At 37.8% G+C, this 25,757-nt stretch overlaps 1 protein-coding gene across 8 annotated transcripts in view; it reads right to left on the bottom strand.

Annotated features, from left to right (window-relative positions):
• nlgn2a (neuroligin 2a) overlaps nt 1-25,757 on the bottom strand; it is a 198,990-nt gene that overhangs the window by 78,317 nt on the left and 94,916 nt on the right. For 5 of the 8 annotated variants that reach the window (XM_058780625.1, XM_058780627.1, XM_058780626.1 and 2 more), the window contains one exon: nt 5,856-5,909. The exons of 1 other annotated variant lie outside the window; for it this stretch is intronic. In XM_058780625.1, coding sequence (XP_058636608.1) covers nt 5,856-5,909 — 54 coding nt within the window. Of the gene's footprint in view, nt 1-5,855; nt 5,910-23,619; nt 23,671-25,757 lie in introns of those variants that run through there. 2 more of the 8 variants (XM_058780632.1, XM_058780633.1) reach the window with 2 other exon arrangements.

Here is a 25,757-nt window from a genome sequence, read left to right as displayed (position 1 = left end):
ATCTGAAGGATTGCTGTTCTGCTTCAATATAAAGCCCAACTGCTTCCCACCAGAGTTAAGTAAAATTAATCTAAAACTAAAACTATTAAAAATGGCTTTCCTTAATGTAAATAAAGTTGAGATATATATATATATATATATATATATATATATATATATATATATATTTCAATTATTAACTTAAAATATGACTATTAAACTTAAAATATAAAATAAACTATTAATAAAATAAAAGTTGCCTAGGCAACTACATGAAATAATTTTTAGTTAAAGTACTAAAATTACATAAACTGAAATGAAATTTAAAGCTAAATAGAAAAATAAAGCACATAAACTAAAATTAAAATGAAAACTAAAAACAAAAGCTAATTCAAAATATTATTTAATAATATGACAGTATACAAATTAAAGGGGTCATCGGATGCAAAATTCAATTTTACATGTTGTTTGAACTGAAATGTGTGCACACAACCACCCTACAATGATAAAAATCCACCCAGTGTTTTTTTTTTTTTAAATCTAGATAAATCATAACCCCTTTTTCAAATCAAGTGGTTCACAGATTCTTGGCTGTGTGACGTCACACGAGAAACATGAGAAACTAACGGAATGCATAGTCGATATAAAAAACTGGATGACGAGTAATTTTTTACTGCTAAATTCTGAAAAAACAGAGGTGTTAATTATCGGACCTAAAAATCCCACATGTAATAACCTAGAACATTATCTAACACTTGATGGCTGCTCTGTGAATTCTTCTTCACCAGTCAGGAACCTAGGTGTGCTGTTCGATAGCAATCTTTCATTTGAAAGCCATGTTTCTAGCATCTGTAAAACTGCGTTTTTTCATCTCAAAAGCATATCTAAATTGCGACCTATGCTCTCAACGTCAAATGCAGAAATGTTAATTAATACGTTTATGACCTCAAGGTTAGACTATTGTAATGCTTTATTGGGTGGTTGTTCTGCACGCTTGATCAACAAACTACAGATGGTCCAAAATGCAGCAGCTAGAGTCCTTACTAGAACCAGGAAATATGACCATATTAGACCGGTTCTGTCAACACTGCACTGGCTCCCTATCAAACATCGGATAGATTTTAAAATCTTGTTAATTACTTATAAAGCCCTGAATGGTTTAGCTCCTCAGTACTTGAGCGAGCTCTTATCACATTATCGTCCTCCACGTCCGCTGCGTTCTCAAAACTCTGGCCGTTTAATAATACCTAGAATATCAAAATCGACTGTGGGCGGCAGATCCTATTCCTATTTAGCACCCAAACTCTGGAACAATCTACCTAACACTGTTCGGGAGGCAGACACACTCTGTCAGTTTAAATCTAGATCAAAGACCCATCTCTTTAGCCTGGCTTACACATAACACACTAATATGCTTCTATTATTCAAATCCGTTAAAGGATTGTTAGGCTGCATTAATTAGATCAACCGGAACCGGGAACACTCCCCATAACACACGATGTACTCGTTACATCGTCAGTTGAATGGCATCTACGCTAATATTTGTCTGTTTCTTTCCTATTCTGTTTCTCAGTCCGTATCCGATCAGATGGTGGATCAGCACCAAGAGATGATGTCTACAGCCCTGATCGTCAGCGGAGACCAGGACACCCAGATGAGCCCCAGAGACATATCCCCAGTGAAGACCTCGATTAAAATACAATAAAACTAAAAATATAATAAAATTCCTAACTACATAATACTACTATTGTTAGAAATTGCAACAAAATTAAAATAGAAATATAAACTTTTGAACTGCAGGTTTCGTCTGGTCAGAGGAGAACTGGCCCCGCGACTGAGCCTGGTTTCTCCCAAGGTTTTTTTCTCCATTCTGTCACAGAGGGAGTTTGGTTCCTTGCCGCTGTCGCCTCTGGCTTGCTCAGTTGGGGACACTTAATTTCTAGCGATTATCGTCGATTTGATTGCACAGATACTATTTAAACTAAACTGAGCTAGACAATGACATCTCTGAATTCAATAATGAAATGTCTTTAACTGAAAATTGAGTGTTTAATCTTATCATTATACATTACTGACACTCTATCCTCCAATTTGATACTGTTAAGTGCTTTGACACAATCTGTATTGTTAAAAGCGCTATACAAATAAAGGTGACTTGACTTGACTTGACACAAACCCAGGCCCCTCCCACGATTGTTCATTGACATTGGCGTTTCAGCACAGAACTGCCCTGAGTGAGCTGTCATCAGTCCACCATTGTTTCACCGCCGGAGCAGGGGTAGACAAGCATGTCTCCTAAGCGATTGAGGTGCTTTGTTGTTGGATGCAATAATGAACATAGCAGTCGTCATTTACTCCCGCCATCTGAGCCGCTGAAGACGCACAGGATTACCTTTAGTTTTGAAGGGAATGAACCCCCGTTCTACCTAAATGCGTTTATGTTCGCGTGAATCATTCGTGATCCAGCTTCACCTATAGAAGAAGTGAGTATCAGGTTTTTTTTAATGAATCTTTGCTAATTGCCTTTCCTAATAATGTGCTACTTAACAAGTTCCACGGCTAAAGTTTAGAGTCTCATGAGATCAGCTAGTAACCCCATGGAAGAGAGGGGCAGGGTCAGCAGAGCTCATTAGCATTTAAAGGGAAATGCACTGAAATGACTTGCTGTGAAAAGAGCTGTTTTTGACGGGCTAAAAAGGATGTTGTTTTACACTACCATTGAGAAATTTTAACCAAAGTATGTTATAGACTTTTCATTAAGACCCTAAAGAATCATATCAACTTGTGAAAAATTTGCATCTAATGACCCCTTTAAACTAAAACACTGCTTGTCACTCTTTGCATCTTAAACAAACATGCATTTTATTTATTTATTTTCTGGCTGTGCAGAATCAACCTTTGAGCATGTGCATCATTTCCCATGATGTCTGATTATACAACACTGATGTTGTTTTTGGTTACTCTCCTTTATCATATTTATGAGGCATACTGTTTATAATAGTGACTGATTTATACGAGGCTCCGAATGACAATGAACTGCACTAGAAAATTAATTCTGTCATATTGACAAATATAAAAAATGGCCAGCAAATTGCGGCAAAAAGTTAAGATACAACAGCTGTCAAACGCACAAACCCAATCTAGCTTTGTTCAGCTGAACTACACAAAGTTGTGCTGTCGCACTCGGCTTGAAGCGTGTTAATTCCCTCAACCAATCAGCCGCTGATTGCTGTTGCTGCAGTAGTTTTGTTTGTGCTAATGTGTTTTGTAAATCAGGGTAACCATCCGTGAAAGACTTGTTCAGTAACCAATGAAAAGCAGAACGATAAAGCTTTATTGAAATTTAGCAGTAAACTCTTAAGTCACGGTGAATTTTTATTTACCAATAACCATATCATACCATGTGGTCAAACAAAATGGCTTTTCAATGGACGAGTCCAAACACAATTCCAATTGGTATTGTAAAACTACCATTCAGAAGTTTGGAGTCAGTTTTTTAAATTTATTTTATATATAATATTTATCTTATTTTAGTATCTTATGCTCACTAAAGCTGCATTCATACAGTAAAAATACAGTTAAAACAAACATATTGTGAAATATTATTATAATTCATAATAACCTTTCTATTTTAATATATTTTAAAATATCATCTATTCCCATGATGGCAAAGTTTATTTTATTTTATTTTATTTTTTTAAATATATATATATATATATATATATATATATATATATATATATATATATTTGTAATATTATAAAGGTATTTACTCTCACTTTTGATGAATTTAATGTGCCCTTGATAGATAGATAGATAGATAGATAGATAGATAGATAGATAGATAACAAAATAAATAAACCTGGCAGATATATTGGTTTATGAGTAATAACCTTAACTGATCTCCAAACCTAAAAAACACCAACATTCTTTCTGCTCTGTTGCTTAAGTCTCATATACTAAAAGGAAAGACCCTGAGTGAGGTGAGCCATGAACAGCATAACCCCTAAACAGATGGCTTGTATCGTAGCAGTTAGGTCTGTTGTGGACAGGGGTGAGGAGTCCATGGATTCAGGGTCCTAAAGTCTTCGCTTTCAATCCACCTGATGTAGACTGAGGTGTTGATAGACTGGTGTTGAGTGAGAGGTCGTGCTCGACGCTGTCTGGCTGAACAGTTTATAAAGTGTGCGTGACACAGATGGAGCGTGAGAGACGGGGGAGAAAGCGAGCATGAAGCTGTAAATTTCAAGTGTGTGTGAGTGTGTTTTCACATTGATAATGATGTGACACACAGTCTGAATAATGAGCTGGGCTCAGGTGGACACACACCTTTGTCTCGACACCCAGCCTTCGGCTGAAGCTTACACTAATCACGCACTCACTCACCCAGACACATGCGCAAACTCGCGCTCAGATGTCACTCTTTCTCCCTCAGCAAAAGAATCGATCCTGTTTTCAGCAGCTTAACACTGCCATGTTCACAAATAGCATTTCCCATAAACACCTGACAAACACTCACATATGTTTACATATTGTAGCTAGATGAAAGCCAATGTTGATTATAGGACAAACCTCAACCAAGAAAACCCCAAATCTCAACATTTTAATGCCACATAACATAAAATACGTGTTTCCGATTGAAGACATCCTCATTTTGTCAGATTATTCCATTTATGTGGACAATTTTGTCCAAGTGTAAGTCCAAGTATATTTATTTGTAAAAAAAAAATATATATTCTTCCTTATTTGGTAAAACAATTAATAAAAAAAGTACATAATTACATAAAGTACACACTAATTTAATTCATTCATTTAAAATAATAATTTGTACTATATATAATTATATACTTTATTTATGAATTGACAGCTGGACAGACAGATGGACATTCACAATCAATCCTTCTGGCTGCCCTTCATCTCCACACTTATCATCATAATGTATTAATCAAGTGGTAATGAAGACTAATAATGACTGGGTTATAGTTAATGAGTTACTCAGTACTAATTACAATCGAATGGGTTAATAATTCAGTTCTAGAGAGGCCACAAGCTTTCAAGGACCCAACCAGCAGTTTAATCAATGCAATAAAACCAATGAGTGTTAATTTGCATTAGGAGAAGTTATTCCTTTTCCAATCCCAATTTTTCACATTCCCAAAGAACTATAGGTAAAAAAACCCCAGCAAGATCGAGAGGGAAGAAGAAGAAGATGAAGAAAAAACAGTCCTTCGTAAACACAAGAAAGAACATCAGGGCAAAAAAACCACACATTGCTCTCAAGAAAGGAGTTCAAAAAATGAACATTTATAGCAATATCCAAGATAAAAGGTGACAACATGTGCTGATCCATGTGTGTGTGTATCTGTGTTTTTCTGGCTTTTCTCCCCACGGTTGCATTTTATTTCTTAGATTTATTGGCTGGTCTTTACTACCGCATCCGGAGAACTATTCACACTGACAAAACACGGTGAAAACACCTCTTTGTCTTCGTGAGAGTTGGAGATAAGTTTAAAGCCTAATAATCGCTCTGAGTCTTGAAAAACATCATAAAGCAACTGCTGTAAAATTGTGCTTCAGACAGCACTATCGGAGTATTACATTTCAAAACCACTGTTCTTCTCTCATTTAATGAAGATACAGTGTTTTTCTGCCTTCATCTTCAACTTTCAGAAGTTGCACGTCACCCTCCAAAGTCAAACGAGAAAGTTTCAGCTCATTGCACACAGACATACACAGACATATATGCACACGAGGTTCATATACTCTTCATCACTACCAAAGAAAGGCTGTTTGCTTTTTAATTTTCCAAAAAGAGACTTAAAAAAAAAAAAAAAAAAAAAAGACAAGAAAAAAGAAAAAACATGCAACAAAAATACCTTCATCTCGTGGCCGGTTCAGTGTTGATTCATCGTGTTTTTTTGTGAGTGGACCTAGGGTTAAGACAAAAAGGAGGGAAAAAGAGAAAAGAGAAAATTCAAAAAAAGATTACTGTGGCAAGAGAAAAATCAAAAAAGAAAACAAGAAAGAGCAAAAAACAAGAAATCAGCAAGAGGTTATTGTTCTCATTCTGTTCAAAAGGTGACAAAAAACAAAAGCAAAGGCAAACAACAAAAAGCATCATAAACACAGAATAACAAGAAAGACACAAATCGGCTACAAGATCAAAGAAGTTTGATGTTAGTTCTGTGAATATTCTCTCTCGCCATTGTTTTGCTGTGGCTCGCAGGCCTTTTCTTTAACACCAGCTTTACTTGATACCGTTCTGACGGCTTGTTTGGATTCCGGGGATGAAGGAAAAATCAATGTGGAGGAATCAGGAATTAACCTCTGAGGTATGAAAAACAAGAATTCCCATTCCCACCCCGGTCCCCCCTCCCTCCTCCGTCGTTCCTCGTGCTCCGGTCAAGCTATCATCCGCCTCGCTTTGAAAATGTGAGAGGTGGTAGAGAAGAGGACCTGAGGGAAGGAGGGCATAACACACCAGGCACGTGTTCATGTTCTCACACAAACATGGCTCAAACACCCTCTAGGGAAACGGGAACAGAGGGTGCTGTGCTCGCACATACACACACACCGTGTTGACGCTCTTGTCTTTGTGTGTAAACTGTGGAGTTTACCCTTAATATAAACACAGCGCAAAAATACAACTTTCAAATAAACCATCTCTCATTCACAAACCCTGGAAGTGTTCTGAAACATTTGATCAAAAATATACTAATTTCATTTAACCTTTGAAAGTCTTGATTCGAAAGACTGAGACCACAATGAAAATCTGGGATTCAGCATCTAAATAAACAAAATATTAAAAAAAAGAAAAAATACTAGTGGTCTCAGGTTTATACATTTGCAATGCAGATAGATGGTATAAATGAATGTAACTTCATGAAAAAAAAAAAAAAAATCATTTTTGGTGGTCAAATAATTTCTATTATTATCAATGTTTAAAACAGGTAGGCCTATTATTTTTGTGAAAACTGATACTTTTTTTTTTCTTTGATAAACAGAAAGGTCAAAAGAACAGCATTTATTTGAAATAGAAACATTCTATTTGTAACATTCTAAATATCTTTACTGTCACTTTTGAGCAATTTAATACAACTTTGCTGAATCAAAATAGAATCTAAGGTTTCTGAATTTCACTGTAAACTAAAGAGGTGCAGATAGAAGTGGAAAAGTAAAAAGGAGAGTAACTTCATGAAACAAATCATTTTTGTCAGCGGATGCATTATAAAGATATTTTTAGACCCCTTTTAGACTTCTTTCTATGTGAGTTGACCTGAAAAATGCCTGTCAAAGAGAGAGAGAGAGAGAGAAAATAATGAAGAGGTCTCTCTACTGGACATGGCTGTCCTTTCTCAACTTTAAAGAGGAAAAAAGAAAAGAGTGCATATATGTGTGAGAGAAAGACAGGTCTGATCACTCTCGCTCTGGTAGAGATGGAGAGTAAAATCGGGGGACAATGTGTGTATTCGTTGACCGAGTGAAATATCATGTCAGTCAAACATACAAGAGAGGCAGTCCAGCCAAACAGGAAGTGGCCATCTGCCACTGAGTTCACAGAAGCATCTGTGAGTCCACTGCTCTCTCCCCTTTTCTGCGACGACAGGAGAGCACCCAATGGGGCACTTGGTGTCAGAAGGTAATCTGATTGGGTGGAAAATGAAATGACAGGATGTGGAAGCCAAATTTAATGAGATTCAATAAAGGTTGGGCTGATTTATTGTATGTGAGCATTAAAAACGAGGAGGGAATGTTATATAAAAATTTGAGTTTTGCCTATTATATTTTTTCTGGATATTTTAATGAATAGGAAGTTCAAAAGAACAGCATTTGTTTGAAATAGAATTATTTTGTAACAAATATATTTACTTTTAAAATTTAATGCATCCTTGCTAGATATACGTATCAATTTCTTAGACCCCAAATGTTTGAAGGCACATACACACAGCTAAGCCATTTTCCTAATTTCTTTATTATTATGATTTCTCTCTATATAGACTTATTGTCTCAGGATGGCCCTTCAACCTTCCGAAATCAATTCCATCCAATCTAAGAGGCTCATTTCTACTTTCCACTCTCTGATTTTTACCTGGATGAAGATATTGCACCCAAATTCATCCTCCTCCAATCCATTTGACCGTCCCTTGCCTCTCTCATATTCATTTTCTTTCTCCTCTGCTGCACGCCTCCCATCCAATTTTTTTTTTCTGATCATCTCTCCTCATCATTTCTCTCCTCATAACCTCTTTTTCCAAAGCCTACCTTCTCTCTATTCTCTTTGGTGCTTACACAATCTATTATTTCAGCCCCAGTTCCTGGTGCTGACCTTGCTGTGCCCTCTGGCCTTAACAGGGCAGCTGACACCAGCAAACGGCTTACGTGAGAACGTGCGCACATGATACTCTTCTGCTTTTGCACACATGCACGTATTTGTGCGAGTGTGAATGTGGTTAATGCTTTATCTGTTTTTGTTGAGATGTTTGCGGTATGAAGGTTTTTGCAAGGCAATTTGTTTATCATTTTGAATGTGCGTGCGTGGATGGTATAAATATGTAAAATCATGCCTTGCATGCATGCACATGATTGCATGTGTGTCTAAGTGTGTGTACGTGTGTATACGTGACCGAAAGTAGATGAATGCTACGCAGGAGTAACACGAGGTTGCTGTTTTACGTGGATGAGCTGTTCACACACACACACACACACACACACAAACACACACAGCAAGCCTCATCAGCAGATGCCAGTCGAATTACACACTCCCTCAGTGTTAGATGTCAGGGCTCGTAATCAGGCCGACCACAGGTGTCTGTGGACCGGAACGTTCTAGCAGGAATCTACCCTCTCCTCTGATATCCCAAACGGGGGGATATGAGTTCAATCTGCTACCTGTGGCTCACCCTCTTTACAGAAATATGATTCAGAAAATCAGCTTGAAAGAGGAATGAGATAGCCAGATGGCTTCCACCTGATGTTTTCATGCCTCTCAGCTTCTCCTGAGTGGAAATGGGTAGAAATTAGAGCGGAGATAGAAAGAGAGCACCCAAGTGACTTTGATAGACTGGATATAATTGAGCTCTATTTAACAGCATTAAAGATGCCTGGCCGACCTGGTGTGAAGTGCGTTTCTATTATACGACATGGGGAGATATAAATGAGAATTAGATTTAGCATTAGAGGCATTTCTATTAAACAGAGTATTGCCACAGTCCAGCATGGATCTATGAGTTGAGGGTTGTCTGAAATGCAACTATTTGAAAATCTGGAATCTGAGGGTGCAAAAAAAATCTAAATATTGAGAAAATCGCCTTTAAAGTTGTCCAAATGAAGTTCTTAGCAATGCATGTTATTAATCAAAAATTACGTTTTGATATATTTACGGTAGGAGATTTACAAAATATCTTCATGGAACATGACCTTTACTTAATATTCTAATGATTTTTGGCATAAAAGAAAAACGGATCATTTTGACCCATACAATGTATTGTTGGCTATTGCTACAAATATACCTGTGCTACTTATGACTGGTTTTGTGGTCCAGGGTCATATATAAGCAGCTCTCATTGCACCTTCTCAGCATCAATTCTTCCGGCATCCCTCCACCTCCCCATCTCCTCCTCTATTTCTGTTATTCTCCCTCTAGGTAGTACTGCAAGGGGGGGATTTGAACTTGGAGCTCAAGCCGAGCCTCGGGTTCGAGACTCCATTGAGGAAAGCAAGCCAAGTTTGTTTACCATTAACCATCAGGACTGGATGGGCAGGCAAACTTGTGAATTAGGGTTTAGTTGTTTCAAGTTAAACTAAGTTAAAATGAGAAATGTTAAGAAATGTTAATGAGATTAATGTTAATGTATCAGATTTTAACATTTAACTTTTATGTCATTTCAAGTAACAAAATATTTATTCATGGTTTTAGTTTGATTTAACTATAATAACCTCTGATATATACAGGATAGATTGATTAAGATGGTACTGTAATAGCATCAGACAATAATACTATATAGTTTTAGGGGGTTAGGGTTAGGTTATTATGAAAATGTGACTATTAAATAATATTAAAATCTAAATCTAAATCAGTTGTTACTTGGAATCTATTTTACTTTCATAATGTACAATTGCTTTCTGAGTGAAACTGGATATTCAATAAGGAAAACATATAGGATTTGATTAATATCCAATTAGAAAATTAATGGATTGGTTGGATATACATATCAGAAAGGAGGCTAAATAAATGGGAACTTCATCACTTAAAGCAATTCCTCAGTAGCTCCTACAGCATTTGTCTATTGCAGAGTTTAGTTCCAAATATAATTAAAAGCACCTGAATAAACTAATCAAGGTCTCTGGTTTTACTTTATTAATAAAATTTTTTTTTTTTTCATCTGTGTCCAAAAGCTGAAAAATGACACCTCCGCAGCAATGTTCCCTCTAATTTTTTTTCTTGCTGAGCAAAACTTATCTCTATTGGGCGGACATTTCAGCCACCTGAGCAAAAACATTCTTTATACCAGACCTGTACAGCACACACACAAAAAAAGTGTGTAACTTTTAACTTTAATGTGCCATTTCTATTTGATTTGACCCTTGATGTGACTAAATGATGCACATTTTAGGTTATCTGAGAAAACATTTTTACAGTACAATACACTGCCGTTCAAATGTTTGTGATCAGTACATTTTTTAAAAGAAGTTTCTTAGGCTCCTCAAGGCTGTATCTATTTGATAAAAAATACTGAATATTATTTCACAAAATAATATTGTGAAATATTATTGCAATTTTAAATAAAAATGTTCTATTTGAATATACTTTAACATATAATTTATTCCTGTGAAGCAAAGCTGAATTTTCAGTGTCACATGATCCTTCAGAAATCATTCTAATATGTAATAATTAATAATATAATAATTTATAATAAATGTTGGAAAAAGTTTGGAAATATTGGAAATTTTTTTTGGGACCTGTGATACTTTTCAGGATTCTTTGAGAAATAAAAAGTTAAAAAGAACAGTTATTCAAAATATAAGTTTAGGGTCAGTCAATTTTTTCTTTCTTATTTATTTATTTTTATTCAGCAAGGATGTGTTAAATGGATAAAGAGCGATAACAAAGACTTATATTGTTAGAAAATATTTATATTTTTAATTAATGCTGTTCTTTTTAACTTTTTATAACACTGATTATAAATCAGAATATTAGAATGATTTCTGAAGGATCATGTGACACTGAAGACTGGAGTAATGATGCTGAAAATTCAGCTTTGCTTTACAGGGATACACTATATTTTAAAATATATTAAAATAGAAAACTAATATTAGAAATTGCAATAGCCTAAGAGTTCACAATATTACTGGCTTTATTTTTTTGTATTTTGATCAAATAAATACAGCTTTGATGAGCATAAGTGACTCCATTAAAAAACAAGGTCAATTATTTATTAGGTTTATAATATAGGCTGAACATAATATAATATATATCAAAACAACTGAAGCATTTAAACTGACAAAAGATAATAGAAAACAAACTGAAGCATTTAAACTGAGATCTGTAAGTTAAATAAAATAAAAAAAGTGAATTCTTATATAGTTATCTAAACATCGCTATGAAGTACAGTTTGCACAATACACCTGTGTTTGACTGTAAATGTCTCAGAGTTTTGTTACCGTTCTGTTCTGTGTAGCGTTCTGTTAATCATCCGCTATTTCCAGCACTTAACGTTAATCAAGCCACTCTTCTTTAATAAATGAGGACGTTTTATTTCACATGTCACGGTGTTTGCGTTACCTCTCGATTTGAGCTATTTCATCCGCAACCATTGAAGTATTCGGTTTCTACAGCAACTCATTTGCCGCACACCATTCTCTTTCTATGAAACTTGTACACCGCATTCACCGGTTCTAACGCTATAGCGGCACCAGCTCTATAGCGGTTTACCCGAGCATTGCAATTCTTACGTTTTAACGAATACAATCAAATGGCTTTCCCAACTCATTTTAGCGTGTGCGCGGCACATTATTTCTCTGCGAGGCTGCGGTGGAAGAAGTGCGCGGCCGCGCGCGCGCGCAGCTTAGAGGGGACATTGCTCGGCAGGCAACATATGGAGGTAAAAAGGCAACAAGGCATGTCCAAATCATATGATTGTGTGACATCCTGTACTGAGACACCTTCATGTGATTGATTTTTGAAGGCATTATTGATTTATCCTCCTGCCTATAATAACTCACTCTCCTGTGCGTTCGATGCTGTGACAGTTAAGCTAAAAAGGCAAGACACTAGTACTGTAATAAAAAGCTCTCTTATTTTGTAGTAGATCATTATGTTCTCTCAGAAGCCTTTCTGAAATCAGTTTCGGGATGTACCTTTGTTCGCAAACGCTGCCTGCAAAATCACTGCCTAATAGGGCAGCAAGGCAACAAGTCAGCTGCCTAAGTTTTTGGACACATCGTAGGTGGGAAAGTGTCTTTATATACCCATGGTCCTGAAAGATTATCATATTCATATGCCATGATATTTACACTGAACTCCAAAGCAGTGGTGCTCAATTCAGGGGGTCTCATCGAACTACCACGGGTGGCTTAAATTGAGAAATTATTATTATTATGAATTATTTGTTATTTTCTCCCATAATGATTGAAGAACATACAGTTCTGGATTAGAACACAATTTATGGAAACACCAAATGAATCATGGTTTAGTAATTTAATATTAACCTTTAATATATTAAAGTAATTATTTCAATTTGTATATCAATAACTAAACAGCAGAAATACTGAAATATTGTTTTGGAAAAGGGTTGAGATCCATTGCTGCAAATGATTTTATATAACCCTATTATATTACTATCACAATAGTGTCCAAAAAGCCACAGTATTGCCATGGTACCACATACTAAAAAAAATTAATATGGTAGATTTGGAGAGGGAAAGAGAGCACGAATGATAAATAGAGAAAAATAGGAAGCTGAATGAAAGTGGAAGGAGTGTTTGGTGTAGATAGAGAGAAAGAGAGACACACAGAGATAAGGTGACTGGGATGGAGTGAATGTGTGAAAAGAGGAGTATTTGAACAGAGCAGAGCTGGATGGGATGACATTTAGGTGTGGTGGAGATGCAGACAGCATGAAGGTTAAAACTGTTTCCCCGGTAACCCCCGCCGCATGGAATTAAAGCTGGGTCTCCAGAGAAACATGATGCCCGGCGATATATCTGCCTGCTCAGTCATAAAGACTGCAGAGAGCTGTCATAAGACTGACATTAGACTCTTCAAATCCTGCATCCAGCTGACATGAGCCAAGAGCTTATTATAATGACTGATTTAATATCATAATCTAAAAGTATCTAAGCATCCTTAAAACAAGATCAATATATATCTGAAAAGCAAAACTGCATAGGATATTGTGTATTATGTATTCAGAGAATGTACCATAAATGTATTTGCATTTGCATTGCTTGATAATTTCACTTCTTTTAGCATAAATCTCATTAAATTTATGGTGTAATGATATATACACTACTGCTTCAAATTTGCCAGTAAGGTTTTTTCTTTGAAAGAAATAAGTATGTTTATTCAGCAAGGATGCATTAAAGGGATCATCGGATGTTAAATTCACTTTTACATGTTGTTTGAACATAAATGTGTGTTGGCAGTGTGTGTACACATCTACCCTATAATGATAAAAATCCACCCAGTGGTTTTTATTTAATCCCTAAAAATAATATCCCCTTTTTCAAATCAGGCCGTTCTCAACTTCTTGTCTGTGTGACGTCACACGGACCAAGGCCGCTCCCACGATAGTTGATTGACATGGCATCTTACCTTAGACCCACCCTGAGTGAGCTGTGAACAGTCCGACCACCATTTGTTTCGACTCCGGAGCAGGGACGTAGACAAGAATGGCATCATAGCGATTGAGGTGTTTTGTTGTATAATAATGAATAATGAATATAGCAGTCATCATTTACTCCCGACATCTGAGCTGCAGAAGAAGCAGTGGATTACTTTTGTTTGTGAAGGGAATCGATCTACCTAAATGCGTTTATGTTCGCGCAAATCATTCGTGATCCAGCTTCACTTACAGCAGAAGTGAGTATAAGGGTTTTTTTTATGAATCTTTGATATCGCTATTCCTAATAACGTGCTAGTTAGCAAGTTTCGCAGCTATAGTAAACAGTCTCTCAGAGACTGCATCCTGAAGACCTTGATTTGCTGGTTCAGGTGTGTTTGATTAGGGTTGGAGCTAAACTCTACAGAGCCCTCCAAGATCAGCGTTCCCCACCCCTGTTATTAACTTTTCATTAATACCCTAAAGATACCCTAAAGAATCATATCAACTTGTGGAAAATGGGCATCCGATGACCCCTTTAACTTGATCAAAAGTGACAGCAAAAACCTTATTCAATAAACAGTCCTTAAAATGTATTATGATTTCCAGAAAAATATTCAACAAAATATTAACTGTTTTTAACATAGATAATTATAAGAAATATTACTTGAGCATCATATCAGCGTAGTAGATCTTTTTTTGAAGGATCATGTGACACTGAAGACTGGAGTAATGGCTGTTGAACATTCAACTTTGCCATAATTAAATTAAATTTTATATATTAAAAATTGACAGTATTACTGCATGTTTTTACTGTATATTTGATCAAATCAGCCTTGATATAAGCAGGTGACACTTCTATCAAAAAGATTTAAAAACATTTGAATGGTAGTGTAATTAGAAAATGTTGTAGTTTCTTAACAGCCACCAAGAGTAATACATGAATTCAGGGTCGAAAATTAACTCTCTCCAAATGCCAAAGGCAAGTTAAAATTGGCTTTGGGTGAATAAATTGAAGGCCAGTTGGCCAGTAACTTTATTAAGAATTGCAATATAATGCATGATTTAAGACAGGGGTGTCCTATCTGCTCCTGGAGGGCCACCTTCCTGCAGTATTTAGCTCTAAACTGTTCCAACACTCATGCCTGGAAGTGTCTTGTAATCCTGAAAGCCTTGATTAGCTGGTTCAGGTGTGTTTAATTATGAAGGCCCTCCAGGAGCAGGACTGGACATCCCTGATTTAAGTCAAATCTGAAGAAAACACCTGTCAGGACTAACACACACCAACGTTTACCTCAATGTGATGACATATGGCACACTGCTTGTATTACGCTATTAAAATATGAGGTACATATAGGTCTTTATGTTTTTAAAGAACAATTTAAATTATTGCATTGTAGCTAAATAATAACAAAGTGTGACAAATTAATTTGTTGGAGTACAAATCTAAGAATATTATTAACCTCAATGAACCAATTATTAATATATCTTTTCATAATTAATTTGGGATTCTAATATCTTCATGCATAATACTTAGAAAAGTATTGGAAAATTCTGTTGGTTGTAATCATACAGTGTCTTGGAGAGCAAAAACATTTAACAATCATAACACTGCAATAATGGTTTGTGACAGCTAAGTCAAACACTCCATAGTGACTTATGAGGCCTATTAATGACTTTTATGTGTGTGTCTGTGTGTGAATGTGAGAGATTGTGTGTATGAGTGCACACATGACAGATGCAGGCTAATCTTGCTGATTTAATATAATCTAGCTCATTTTAAGTGACTATTGTTTTTCTCCTTTTCCCACTGACGTTGCTGTAATCCTGTTAAAACACACAAAAGCAGCCGCTAATCACATGGATCAAAATAGAACATGTCACTGTCACTGACAATGTTCCACCACGCCAACATCTCATCTCATCTCATCTCATCTCTTCTCTTCTCTTCTCTTCTCTTCTCTTCTCTTCTCTTCTCTTCTCTTCTCTTCTCTCTTCTCTTCTCTTCTCTTCTCTTCTCGCGAGATGTAGGAGAGTGGTGGAGGGTGCAGTGTGGAAGAACGTTTAAGTTTAAGCTTAAGCTGTCCTTTTAAAGATTTTCTTTATCTTTTTCTTTACTTTCAATTTTCTTTTTGTTTGTCTAAAATATCTTATTTTTGTTAAGTTAGATTTTGGTTTGTGTTTTCAAATTAATTGGCGAGTGTGAGAATGGCGTCGCTCCCAGGTGAGCGTGTGCCATCTCCTTCACTCCGCCATGGGCCGGAACAGGGAGCTACGGTGGAAAGTGTACTATTAGCAGTGGGAGAACAAATCGGTTGTGAAAATATATCTTTGGCGTCTAGGATGAACAAAGCGGTTGTTGTTGTCCTTAAAGAGGAGCAACTTGTCGCGCAACTTATTGAGAGCGGTGTTGTGATTAATGGAGGTTTTTGTCCAATCCTTCCTTTGGCTACATTAATGTCTAAAGTAATTATTTTGAATGTGCCGCCGTTCATCCCCGATTAAGTTATTGAGAGAGAAGTCATTAGGTTTGGAAGAATCGTGAGCCTGTTAAAAGTCTTATCACTGGGTTGTAAAAGTTCGGAATTGAAACATGAGATGTCATTTCGACAACAAGTTTTCATGTTTTTAAAAGAGCCAACGCTGGATATATCGTTTCGGGTTATGGATGAAGGTAAGTCGTTTATGATTTATGCTTCTAATGCTGGAATGAAATGTTTTGAATATGGTGACATTGGTCACAAGCGAAATGCTTGTCCTCATAAAGTTCAAGCGAACATGAATGAGGAGGATGTAAATGAGCCGGCTGGAGAGAATAGTCAAATAGAACGAATGTAAACGGTAACTGAACAGGCGATAGCCAGGGCTGGGGAGGTTACTTTTAAAATGTTTTTCACTACAGATTACAAAATATGCTGAACAAAATTATAAACGCAACACTTTTGTTTTTGCCCCCATTTTTCATGAGCTGAACTAAAAGTACACAAAAGGCCTATTTCTCTCAAATATTATTCACAAATCTGTCTAAATCTGTGTTAGTGAGCACTTCTCCTTTGCCGAGATACTCCATCCACCTCACAGGTGTGGCATATCAAGATGCTGATTAGACAGCATGATTATTGCACAGGTGTGCCTTAAGCTGGCCACAATAAAAGGCCACTCCAAAATGTGCAGTTTGGGGGGGTATCTGGTGTGACCACCATTTGCATCACGCAGTGCAACACATCTCCTTCGCCTAGAGTTGATCAGGTTGTTGATTATGGCCTGTGGAATGTTGGTCCACGGTTCTTCAATGGCTGTGCGAAGTTGCTGGATATTGGCAGGAAATGGAACACGTTGTATATGCCGATCCAGAGCATCCCAAACATGCTCAACTGGGATGTTTTCAGCAGATCCTTGCAACATGGGGCCGTGCATTATCATGCTGCAACATGAGGTGATGATCGTGGATGAATGGCACAACAATGGGCCTCAGGATCTCGTCACGGTATCTCTGTGCATTCAAAATGCCATCAATAAAATGCACCTTTGTTCATTGTCCATAACATACGCCTGCCCATACCATAACCCCACCGCCACCATGGGCCACTCGATCCACAATGTTGACATCAGCAAACCGCTCACCCACACGACGCCATACACGCTGTCTGCCATCTGCCCTGTACAGTGAAAACCGGGATTCATCCGTGAAGAGAACACCTCTCCAAAGTGCCAGACGCCATCGAATGTGAGCATTTGCCCACTCAAGTCGGTTACGACGACGAACTGCAGTCAGGTCGAGACCCCGATGAGGACGACGAGCATGCAGATGAGCTTCCCTGAGACGGTTTCTGACAGTTTGTGCAGAAATTCTTTGGTTATGCAAACCGATTGTTGTAGCAGCTGTCCGGGTGGCTGGTCTCAGACGATCTTGGAGGTGAAGATGCTGGATGATACACGTGGTCTGCGGTTGTGAGGCCTGTTGGATGTACTGCCAAATTCTCTGAAACGCCTTTGGAGATGGCTTATGGTAGAGAAATGAACATTCAATTCACAGGCAACAACTCTGGTGGACATTCCTGCAGTCAGCATGCCAATTGCACGCTCCCTCAAAACTTGCGACATCTGTGGCATTGTGCTGTGTGATAAAACTGCACATTTTAGAAAGATTTGAGTTTTCTTTTCATCAGTTTTCCACAGCATTTCTATGAACAAAACATTTTTTAATGTCATTTAAATCTGCCAATCAATATAAATTCAATTTGAATACAATGAATAGGATTCCGTGCTGTTTCATGCTGCATTCCAAGCCTCAAAACTAATCAAACCAAACATATCATAACATGGCACAGTTATCTACGTTATACAACAGATTTGTTTAATGAATGGACCAAACTTTAAGTGATTACTTCATAATCCTCTCTATGGAGAAGCGATCATCACAAAAGAATAGCTGAGTCAAATTTGACAGGGCTCGTTTCCCAAAGCAACTACGGTCGCAAGTAATGTCGTTATAGTTATGTAATTTAACAACCACAGTTCGCTAACGATGCTTTTGGGAAATATACCCCAGATCTATCCAGTTTAATGTGAACTATTCACACTGGTTTCGTTAAACAAAAGAAATTATTAATTTAAAAGATTGATTCAAAAGAATCATCTGTTCACGAATCAAATCATCGCATTACTGCACCAAAGATGATCTATTCTTGAACATGTCGAATGAATAAAGACTTCAAGTTCATCTGTAAAGCACACAAAGCTATCGTTTGACTTTTATTTCATGCACGATTCATATGGATCTGTTAACTGAACGCAAAGTGTGAAATCTAGGAGAATTCGGTGTCATTTGCCAATTAAAATCTTTGAAATATTAAACGTAATGATAACCATTCAACACTTAAAATATGAGAAAATAGAAAAACGAGTTAATGGATAAAATGTTTCAAAGATCAAGAACAACTTTCCTCAAGATGCTTTTTCAGATTAGACGTTGTATCCTTCGATGCTGATAGAAGTTTTGTTGCAGGTAGGTATTGCACTGCACTGAGATGTACGTCCTTTTTCAGATTTATAAAATAGTCTTTGTATTTCTATGAGAGAAATGCATTACGCGAATGACTTTCTGTTGTGTCGTCCATTTTTGTGTCGTAATGATGAGCGTATGCACTCTCACTTCGAGTTGCTAAATGAACTGCTGCACGCAGTTGTTTTTTTTGTTTTTCAACGGAGCATCGGTTGCCTTATTGGTTAAAATCCCCAAACTGTTTACTTAAATATTAAATTAAGAAATTACATTAAAATTCAAAGTAATCACTCTGGTAATCTAAAATACTTTTCGGATGTAACTGTAATTTGATTTCCACCTATTTAAAATGTAATTATAACGAAATACAGTTACTCATATTTTGTATTTTAAATACGTAACGCCGTTACATGTATTTCGTTACTCCCCAGCCCTGGCTATAGCTGAAGTACATGGGAGTGATAATGAAGGAATTGAGGTTCAGGAAAATGCAGTACAAGATGAAAGTCAGTCTGTAGTTGTACAAGATGATATGGATGAGAATGTTTTGAGTTCTGAGACTGCAAGTACTAGTGGAGTTGGAATGCTTAATCAGAAAATGGAAAAGTACTGTAGAAGGCCTACTAGAGAATGAAAATAAAGTAGAAATGAGGGATGAGGATACATTCTCTCAAATGTCAGGTTTTTCTGAAACAGGGTCTCAAATGGAAGATAGTAATCTTTATTCTCTACAAGAGATAAAGTATTTTTTGGATGAGACATTTGGAAGAGCAGTAGAAATAAGATTTTTTTTTCAGATACTGGGAAATTTGTGAAATCCGTGGTTAAATTACAGCGTACTGTTGGGTTGGATGAATTGAATGAAAAAAAAGAGATTTAGATTGAGGAAACTACTTACAAAACTAAGAAAGCATAAAGGTTCGTTTAAAAAAAAAAAAGGAAATTGATGCACTGGGTGTTTTTCCTGTCCTATCTTTTTCTGCTCTTTGCAGTCTCTTCCTCTTTTGTTAATATGGGGCATATGAGAATAGGCTCTTTTAATATAAATGGAGTGAGAGATCAAAATAAGATAGCTATACTATCAGCATTTATGAAAATTAGGAAAATTGAGATTTTTATGTTACAAGAGACTCGTTCTGATAGGTCTAATGAGATAGAGTGGGGTTTATGGTGGGAGGGAAAATATGCACTCAGTCATGGTTCTAGTACAAGTGCTGGAGTTGCTGTTCTGTTTTCAAAAACTTTAACTGTTGATATTTTCAAAATTGAAGAAGTAGTAAATGGAAGGGTGTTATTTGTCCATGCAGAAGTTGAAGGAATAACATTTTTATTTAATAATGCCCATGCACCAAATTTTGGGTCAGAGTGAATTGAGCTATTTTTAAATATAAAGAGTCATTGCTGTTTAAACATTTTACAAGATGTAGCTGTAATTCGCAATGCATAATGGGTCAAATAAGGTTTTACAATTGTTAACAGTATATTTCCATGTCAACTGTAATTAATTTACAAGACGTAGGTGTTGTCACTGTAGCTCCTGCTTTTTACACTAACTTACTGTAGTGTGGCATAATGGGATTGCGCGCATCATTCAAATCTGAAATCCAGCCGACTGGAGCAGTGCCAGAATGATTGAAGATTAGAGGCTTTATTCATAATTCCTGGTAAGTTCACTTAAGTTTTACTTAAGAAATATATCCTTTTTAAGGATAATAAACGGGTGCAGTGACTTTGGTTTTCAAAAAACACAAATGGACCAACACCAGCAGATGACATTGCACCCCAAATCATCACAGACTGTGGAAACTTAACACTGGACTTCAAGCAACTTGGGCTATGAGCTTCTCCACCCTTCCTCCAGACTCTAGGACCTTGGTTTCCAAATTACTGTAAATACAAAACTTGCTTTCATCTGAAAAGAGGACTTTGGACCACTAGGCAACAGTCCAGTTCTTCTTCTCCTTAGCCCAGGTAAGACGCCTCTGACGTTGTCTGTGGTTCAGGAGTGGCTTAACAAGAGGAATACGACAACTGTAGCCAAATTCCTTGACACGTCTGTGTGTGGTGGCTCTTGATGCCTTGACCCTAGCCTCAGTCTATTTCTTGTGAAGTTCACCCAAATTCTTGAATCGATTTTGCTTGACAATCCTCATAAGGCTGCAGTTCTCTCAGTTGGTTGTGCATCTTTTTCTTCCACACTTTTTCCTTCCACTCAACTTTCTGTTAACATGCTTGGATACAGCACTCTGTGACCAGCCAGCTTCTTTGGCAATGAATGTTTGTGGCTTACCCTCCTTGTGAAGGGTGTCAATGATTGTATTCTGGACAACTGTCAGATCAGCAGTCTTCCCCATGATTGTGTAGCCTAGTGAACCAAACTGAGAGACCATTTTGAAGGCTCAGGAAACCTTTACAGGTGTTTTGAGTTGATTAGCATTTGTTGAGATAGTGAATTGCTGGGTTTTTGTTAAATGTGAGCCAAAATCATCACAATTAAAAGAACCAAAGACTTAAACTACTTCAGTTTGTGTGCATTGAAATTATTTAATACACGAGTTTCACAATTTGAGTTGAATTACTGAAATAAATGAACTTTTCCAGGACATTCTAATTTATTGAGATGCACCTGTATATGAAATTTCATTTGTTTATATGCTTTCAACTGTCCCATATTGACGTGACATCTTACTATAATTAGACACTACATGTAAATTAGGGCTGCACAATTAATCGAATTTCTAATCGCGATTATGATTATGGATGCCACGATTACATAATCGTTCAAAGCCGCAATTACAAAAATAAATAATTAAAAATGCCCACTTGCATTGTTTGCAGCGGGGTTTAACAAACTCAAACACACTGAATAAAAGACATTTCGTCTAACTGATAGTCGTTGTCACTGTTGTGCATGATAGATATGTTAAACGCCAAACGTGTCAAAAGCTGAACAAAATAGCAGTACTCGTTTGAACTGCGTGCCACACTGACCTTTTATCCGTTCGCCTCAAAAGAAAACAGCGCAGCGCGAGCTTAGAGCGTATGCGTTTATTACAGTAACCAGTTGCGATCACGCACTAAACGCTGCGAAATCCAGTAAGAAGTACTCGAGTTCAGCGCAGAGTTCTCCGGTACAAATCATGTCTCTTTAATTTAAACTGGTTTAAAGCCAAATAAATAGGAGCTGTTATTCTCATCAACACTGATGCAGAAAGCAGCAGAAACAGTGCAACAACTATCCGGTTAGAAGACGTTTCAATCCACAAATCACCCACATTTACCATAGTTTTACTGTAGTAACACTAACGGTAACAATGGTACGGTGGCAGAAAAGTAGGATATTCATATTGAGTATTATTAATATACTAATATGTTAAAGGAGTAATGGAATATAATTACATTATTTTGTTAATTATTCTATCAGTTGATGTGGATTTGTAATTGACAATGTCTTTAGGCTACTGTTTTTCAATGCAAACACCATGGAAACCGTATAGTTAGGCTACTTGTTTACCATGATAATGAGATGTTGTACTTTTGGTTATGTATTAAAGATGAGGCTGTTACAGTTTTCACAATGGTACTGTGAAATGTACATCCCAACTCAAGCTTCTTTTCTAATGTGCATATCTAAGAGACAAAAATTGTAGTATTACATGTTCAGTGCCACCAAATCAGGTGCTGGTGCCACTGCTCTCAAATGTTATTCTGGATCCCTGATAATATAAATTGTACTGTAAAATGTTACTGTAATTTGAAATTTCATCTGTTTAATTGTAAATGAAATATATAGCTATAGTAAACCATTTTTTTTCTTTTAGTTTTAGTATAACATTATTATACCATGCATAATTTTAACTTTTTTTGTTTAAAGAAGAAACCAAACCATTGTATAGTTGACATTTGAGGCTCAATGCTATAGATGTCACATGTTTGACCTAGTTTCTTTAGTTTCCCTATTGGTTAATTAGCTCCTCACCTGTTTCTGTTTCCCCTTTGATTACATTGATTATTTAAAGCCTGTGTTCTCCCTTCACTCTTTGTCTGCTATTGAGTTTACCATGTGTGTTTTGCAACCCCTTTCTCCTGAATTTCTACTGTGGATTATTATTAAAAACTATTGTTTGGATTCTACTCCTCGTCTTGCGCTTCCTTAACATACACGACCGTAACAGAATAGCAGACTGAAAACAGTTAATTACTTAAGCTGCGTTTTTCTTTGTTTTTTTATATATTTTTTTGTTTTCTTTTGTCCTCTGCCGGAATGGATCTGCCCGGCGTCCAACTCCTGTGCCTGAAGCAGTTGGAATGTTCGCTGGAGGACCATACAAGGGACTTTTTAGATCTGGCGTGCCTTACTCACTTCCCGGACCGCTCGCTCTGTGTCTTTTACATCATCAGCCTGAGCGAGCAATGTAAGGCACGCCTACCAGCGAACGGTCCTAAAGAGGATTTCGCCGCTTGTGTGGAGTGGGTGCTGATACACAACGAGTCAGCTTTCACCGTCGGCCCTGTGGAGGATGATATCGCCACCGGCCCCACTCCACCACTGCCAGAGACCAGCCAGCCATCACCCCGATCTACGGAGATACTGCCTGAGCCCACTGCAGATGGAGAGCCTGAGCCCGCTGCAACTGAACCACTACCATCATCCGTCGCCGAGGGAGTTTTGGTGGAACTCGAGGGCTTGGAGGGAAGCCCCGCCCACACTCCTACGACTGAGGGTGAACTGCAACTGATCTCTGGGAAATATGAAGAGGAACTGAGAGAAATTTTCCAGACAGACCTTATTGACTGGTGGGGAGAAGTACAAACCTGTGTCCCTGAATCTCCTGTGTCTCCGCTGGTTCCGTCCAGCCCTGAATCTCCTGTGTCTCCGCTGGTTCCGTCCAGCCCTGAATCTCCGCTGGTTCCGTCCAGACCTGAATCTCCGCTGGTTCCGTCCAGCCCTGAATCTCCGCTGGTTCCGTCCAGCTCCACGCTTCAAGAGCGCCTCCCAATGCCTGCGCCACGAAGGCGCCTCCCTACCTCCGCGCTTCCAGAGCGCATCCAAGAGTCCGCGCTTCAAGAGCGCCCTCAAGAGTCTCCGCTGGTTCCGTCCAGCTCAAGTCCTCCTGTGGGCCCTCCCAGCCTCCCTCTCCCGCCTCCTCTCAAGCCAGCCAGTTCTTCGCCTCCATCTCCGCTGATGCCTGTCAGTCCCTCAGCTCACCCTCAGTCAGCGCCTGCCATGCGCTCCACTCCGCCGTCTCGGGACTTCCAGTCTTCAGCTCCGCCCAGAGGTGCGGATCCCCTGTCTCCACTCCCAGCCTCCGAGTCCTCGACTACACCTCGGTCCTCCGACCCATCGGCTCCACCTTGGCTCCTAGCTCCCTCGTCTCCACCGTTGCCCATCCGGACCCTCAGTTCCGCCCCTGCTCTCCGTCTGCCCCGTTCCACCTGGGTCTCCTTCTCCAGCAGCTCCTCCGTCAGTCGGCCCCCTGGTGTCGTCGGCCCATTCTCCACCATGGCTCCTCCCACCGTCGACTCCGCCGTGGGCCGCCATCCTGGCTGGCCTCTGGATAACCACCTGGCTTCTCCTGCTTCAGGCTCCTCCCTGGCTCCTCCCACCCTCCACTCCCCCTTGGACTGACTTTTGGTTTTGCCCCTTTCCCATTGCCTGCCCTCCTCTTGCTCCACGCCCACCTCCAGAACCCCCACCCTCCCTCCTCTGTTGGACTATTTGTCGGGAGGGGGCGTTCTGTCACATGTTTGACCTAGTTTCTTTAGTTTCCCTATTGGTTAATTAGCTCCTCACCTGTTTCTGTTTCCCCTTTGATTACATTGATTATTTAAAGCCTGTGTTCTCCCTCCATTCTTTGTATGCTATTGAGTTTACCATGTGTGTTTTGCAACCCCTTTCTCCTGGATTTCTACTGTGGATTATTATTAAAAACTATTGTTTGGATTCTACTCCTCGTCTTGCGCTTCCTTAACATACACGACCGTAACAATAGAAAAGCAATAAAAGTTCAGGAAGAGTGTTTTCAGCCTTTTTTAAAAATATATTTTATATAAAAATATGGCATGCAGTTTCAAACAATGGCATACATCTGTTCAAAATAATCGTTATTAATAATCTCAATTACAATCTCAAGGGAACAATTGACAATTATGATTTGTCATAATCGTGCAGCCCTAATGTAAATGGGAAATTGTGTCTATTGCCACTGTAGTTGTACTCGACATTAAAGCTTGTCCGGGGCAATTTTTTTAGTGAAAGACCTCTTCACATGCCCGATTGGACAAGTTAGCCTGATTAAAACTTGAGTTAAAAAAAAAAAAAAAAAAAAAACTAGGGAAGCATCGACACGCAAGACTGATTGTGATTTTATTACATTCAACAACAAAACAAATAACCTTAACTGCACACACAAACTCACGGAAGAAACATCAGGTAAATGTTCAAACTGTTGAGTTTATTTATAACATATGATATTAAGTAGCATAACAAGTGATCTGTTGCTGATTATTACGATTGCAAATGTTACATAGTTCAATAAACAATTAGTTAACTTTAAGTTTACTTTTTAGACACAATATTGACTGTTGTTCTATTTCACCAAAGAAAATTGTTCCAAACAAAGCCCAAAGCAAAACTCAGCTGTGTTTTTACTGAATGATTCAGCATTCTGAACGAATCGGTTCAATGAATGACTCACTCATTAAATTATTTGCTCCCACCTAATGGTGGTTTAGTTTCACGTTTAAAAAGTATCATTGCATTTTTACAACATTTTTTATTTGTAATTTCAAAAATTAATGTAAAACATTAATGTCATAACACGTAATTTTGCATTATAAATTATTTAATTTGATTGGTGGAACAGTTCTACAATGTATTATTATAATTGAATTTATTAATAAAATGTAAGAGTTTGTTTATTTTAAAATATATGCCTTTTTGGGTGTTCATT

The sequence above is a fragment of the Onychostoma macrolepis genome, chromosome 07, assembly GCF_012432095.1.
Source record: "Onychostoma macrolepis isolate SWU-2019 chromosome 07, ASM1243209v1, whole genome shotgun sequence".
Taxonomy (NCBI): domain Eukaryota; kingdom Metazoa; phylum Chordata; class Actinopteri; order Cypriniformes; family Cyprinidae; genus Onychostoma; species Onychostoma macrolepis.
The sequence above is the reverse complement of the archived record's forward strand: the minus strand, read 5'-3'. Positions and strand labels throughout refer to the sequence as shown.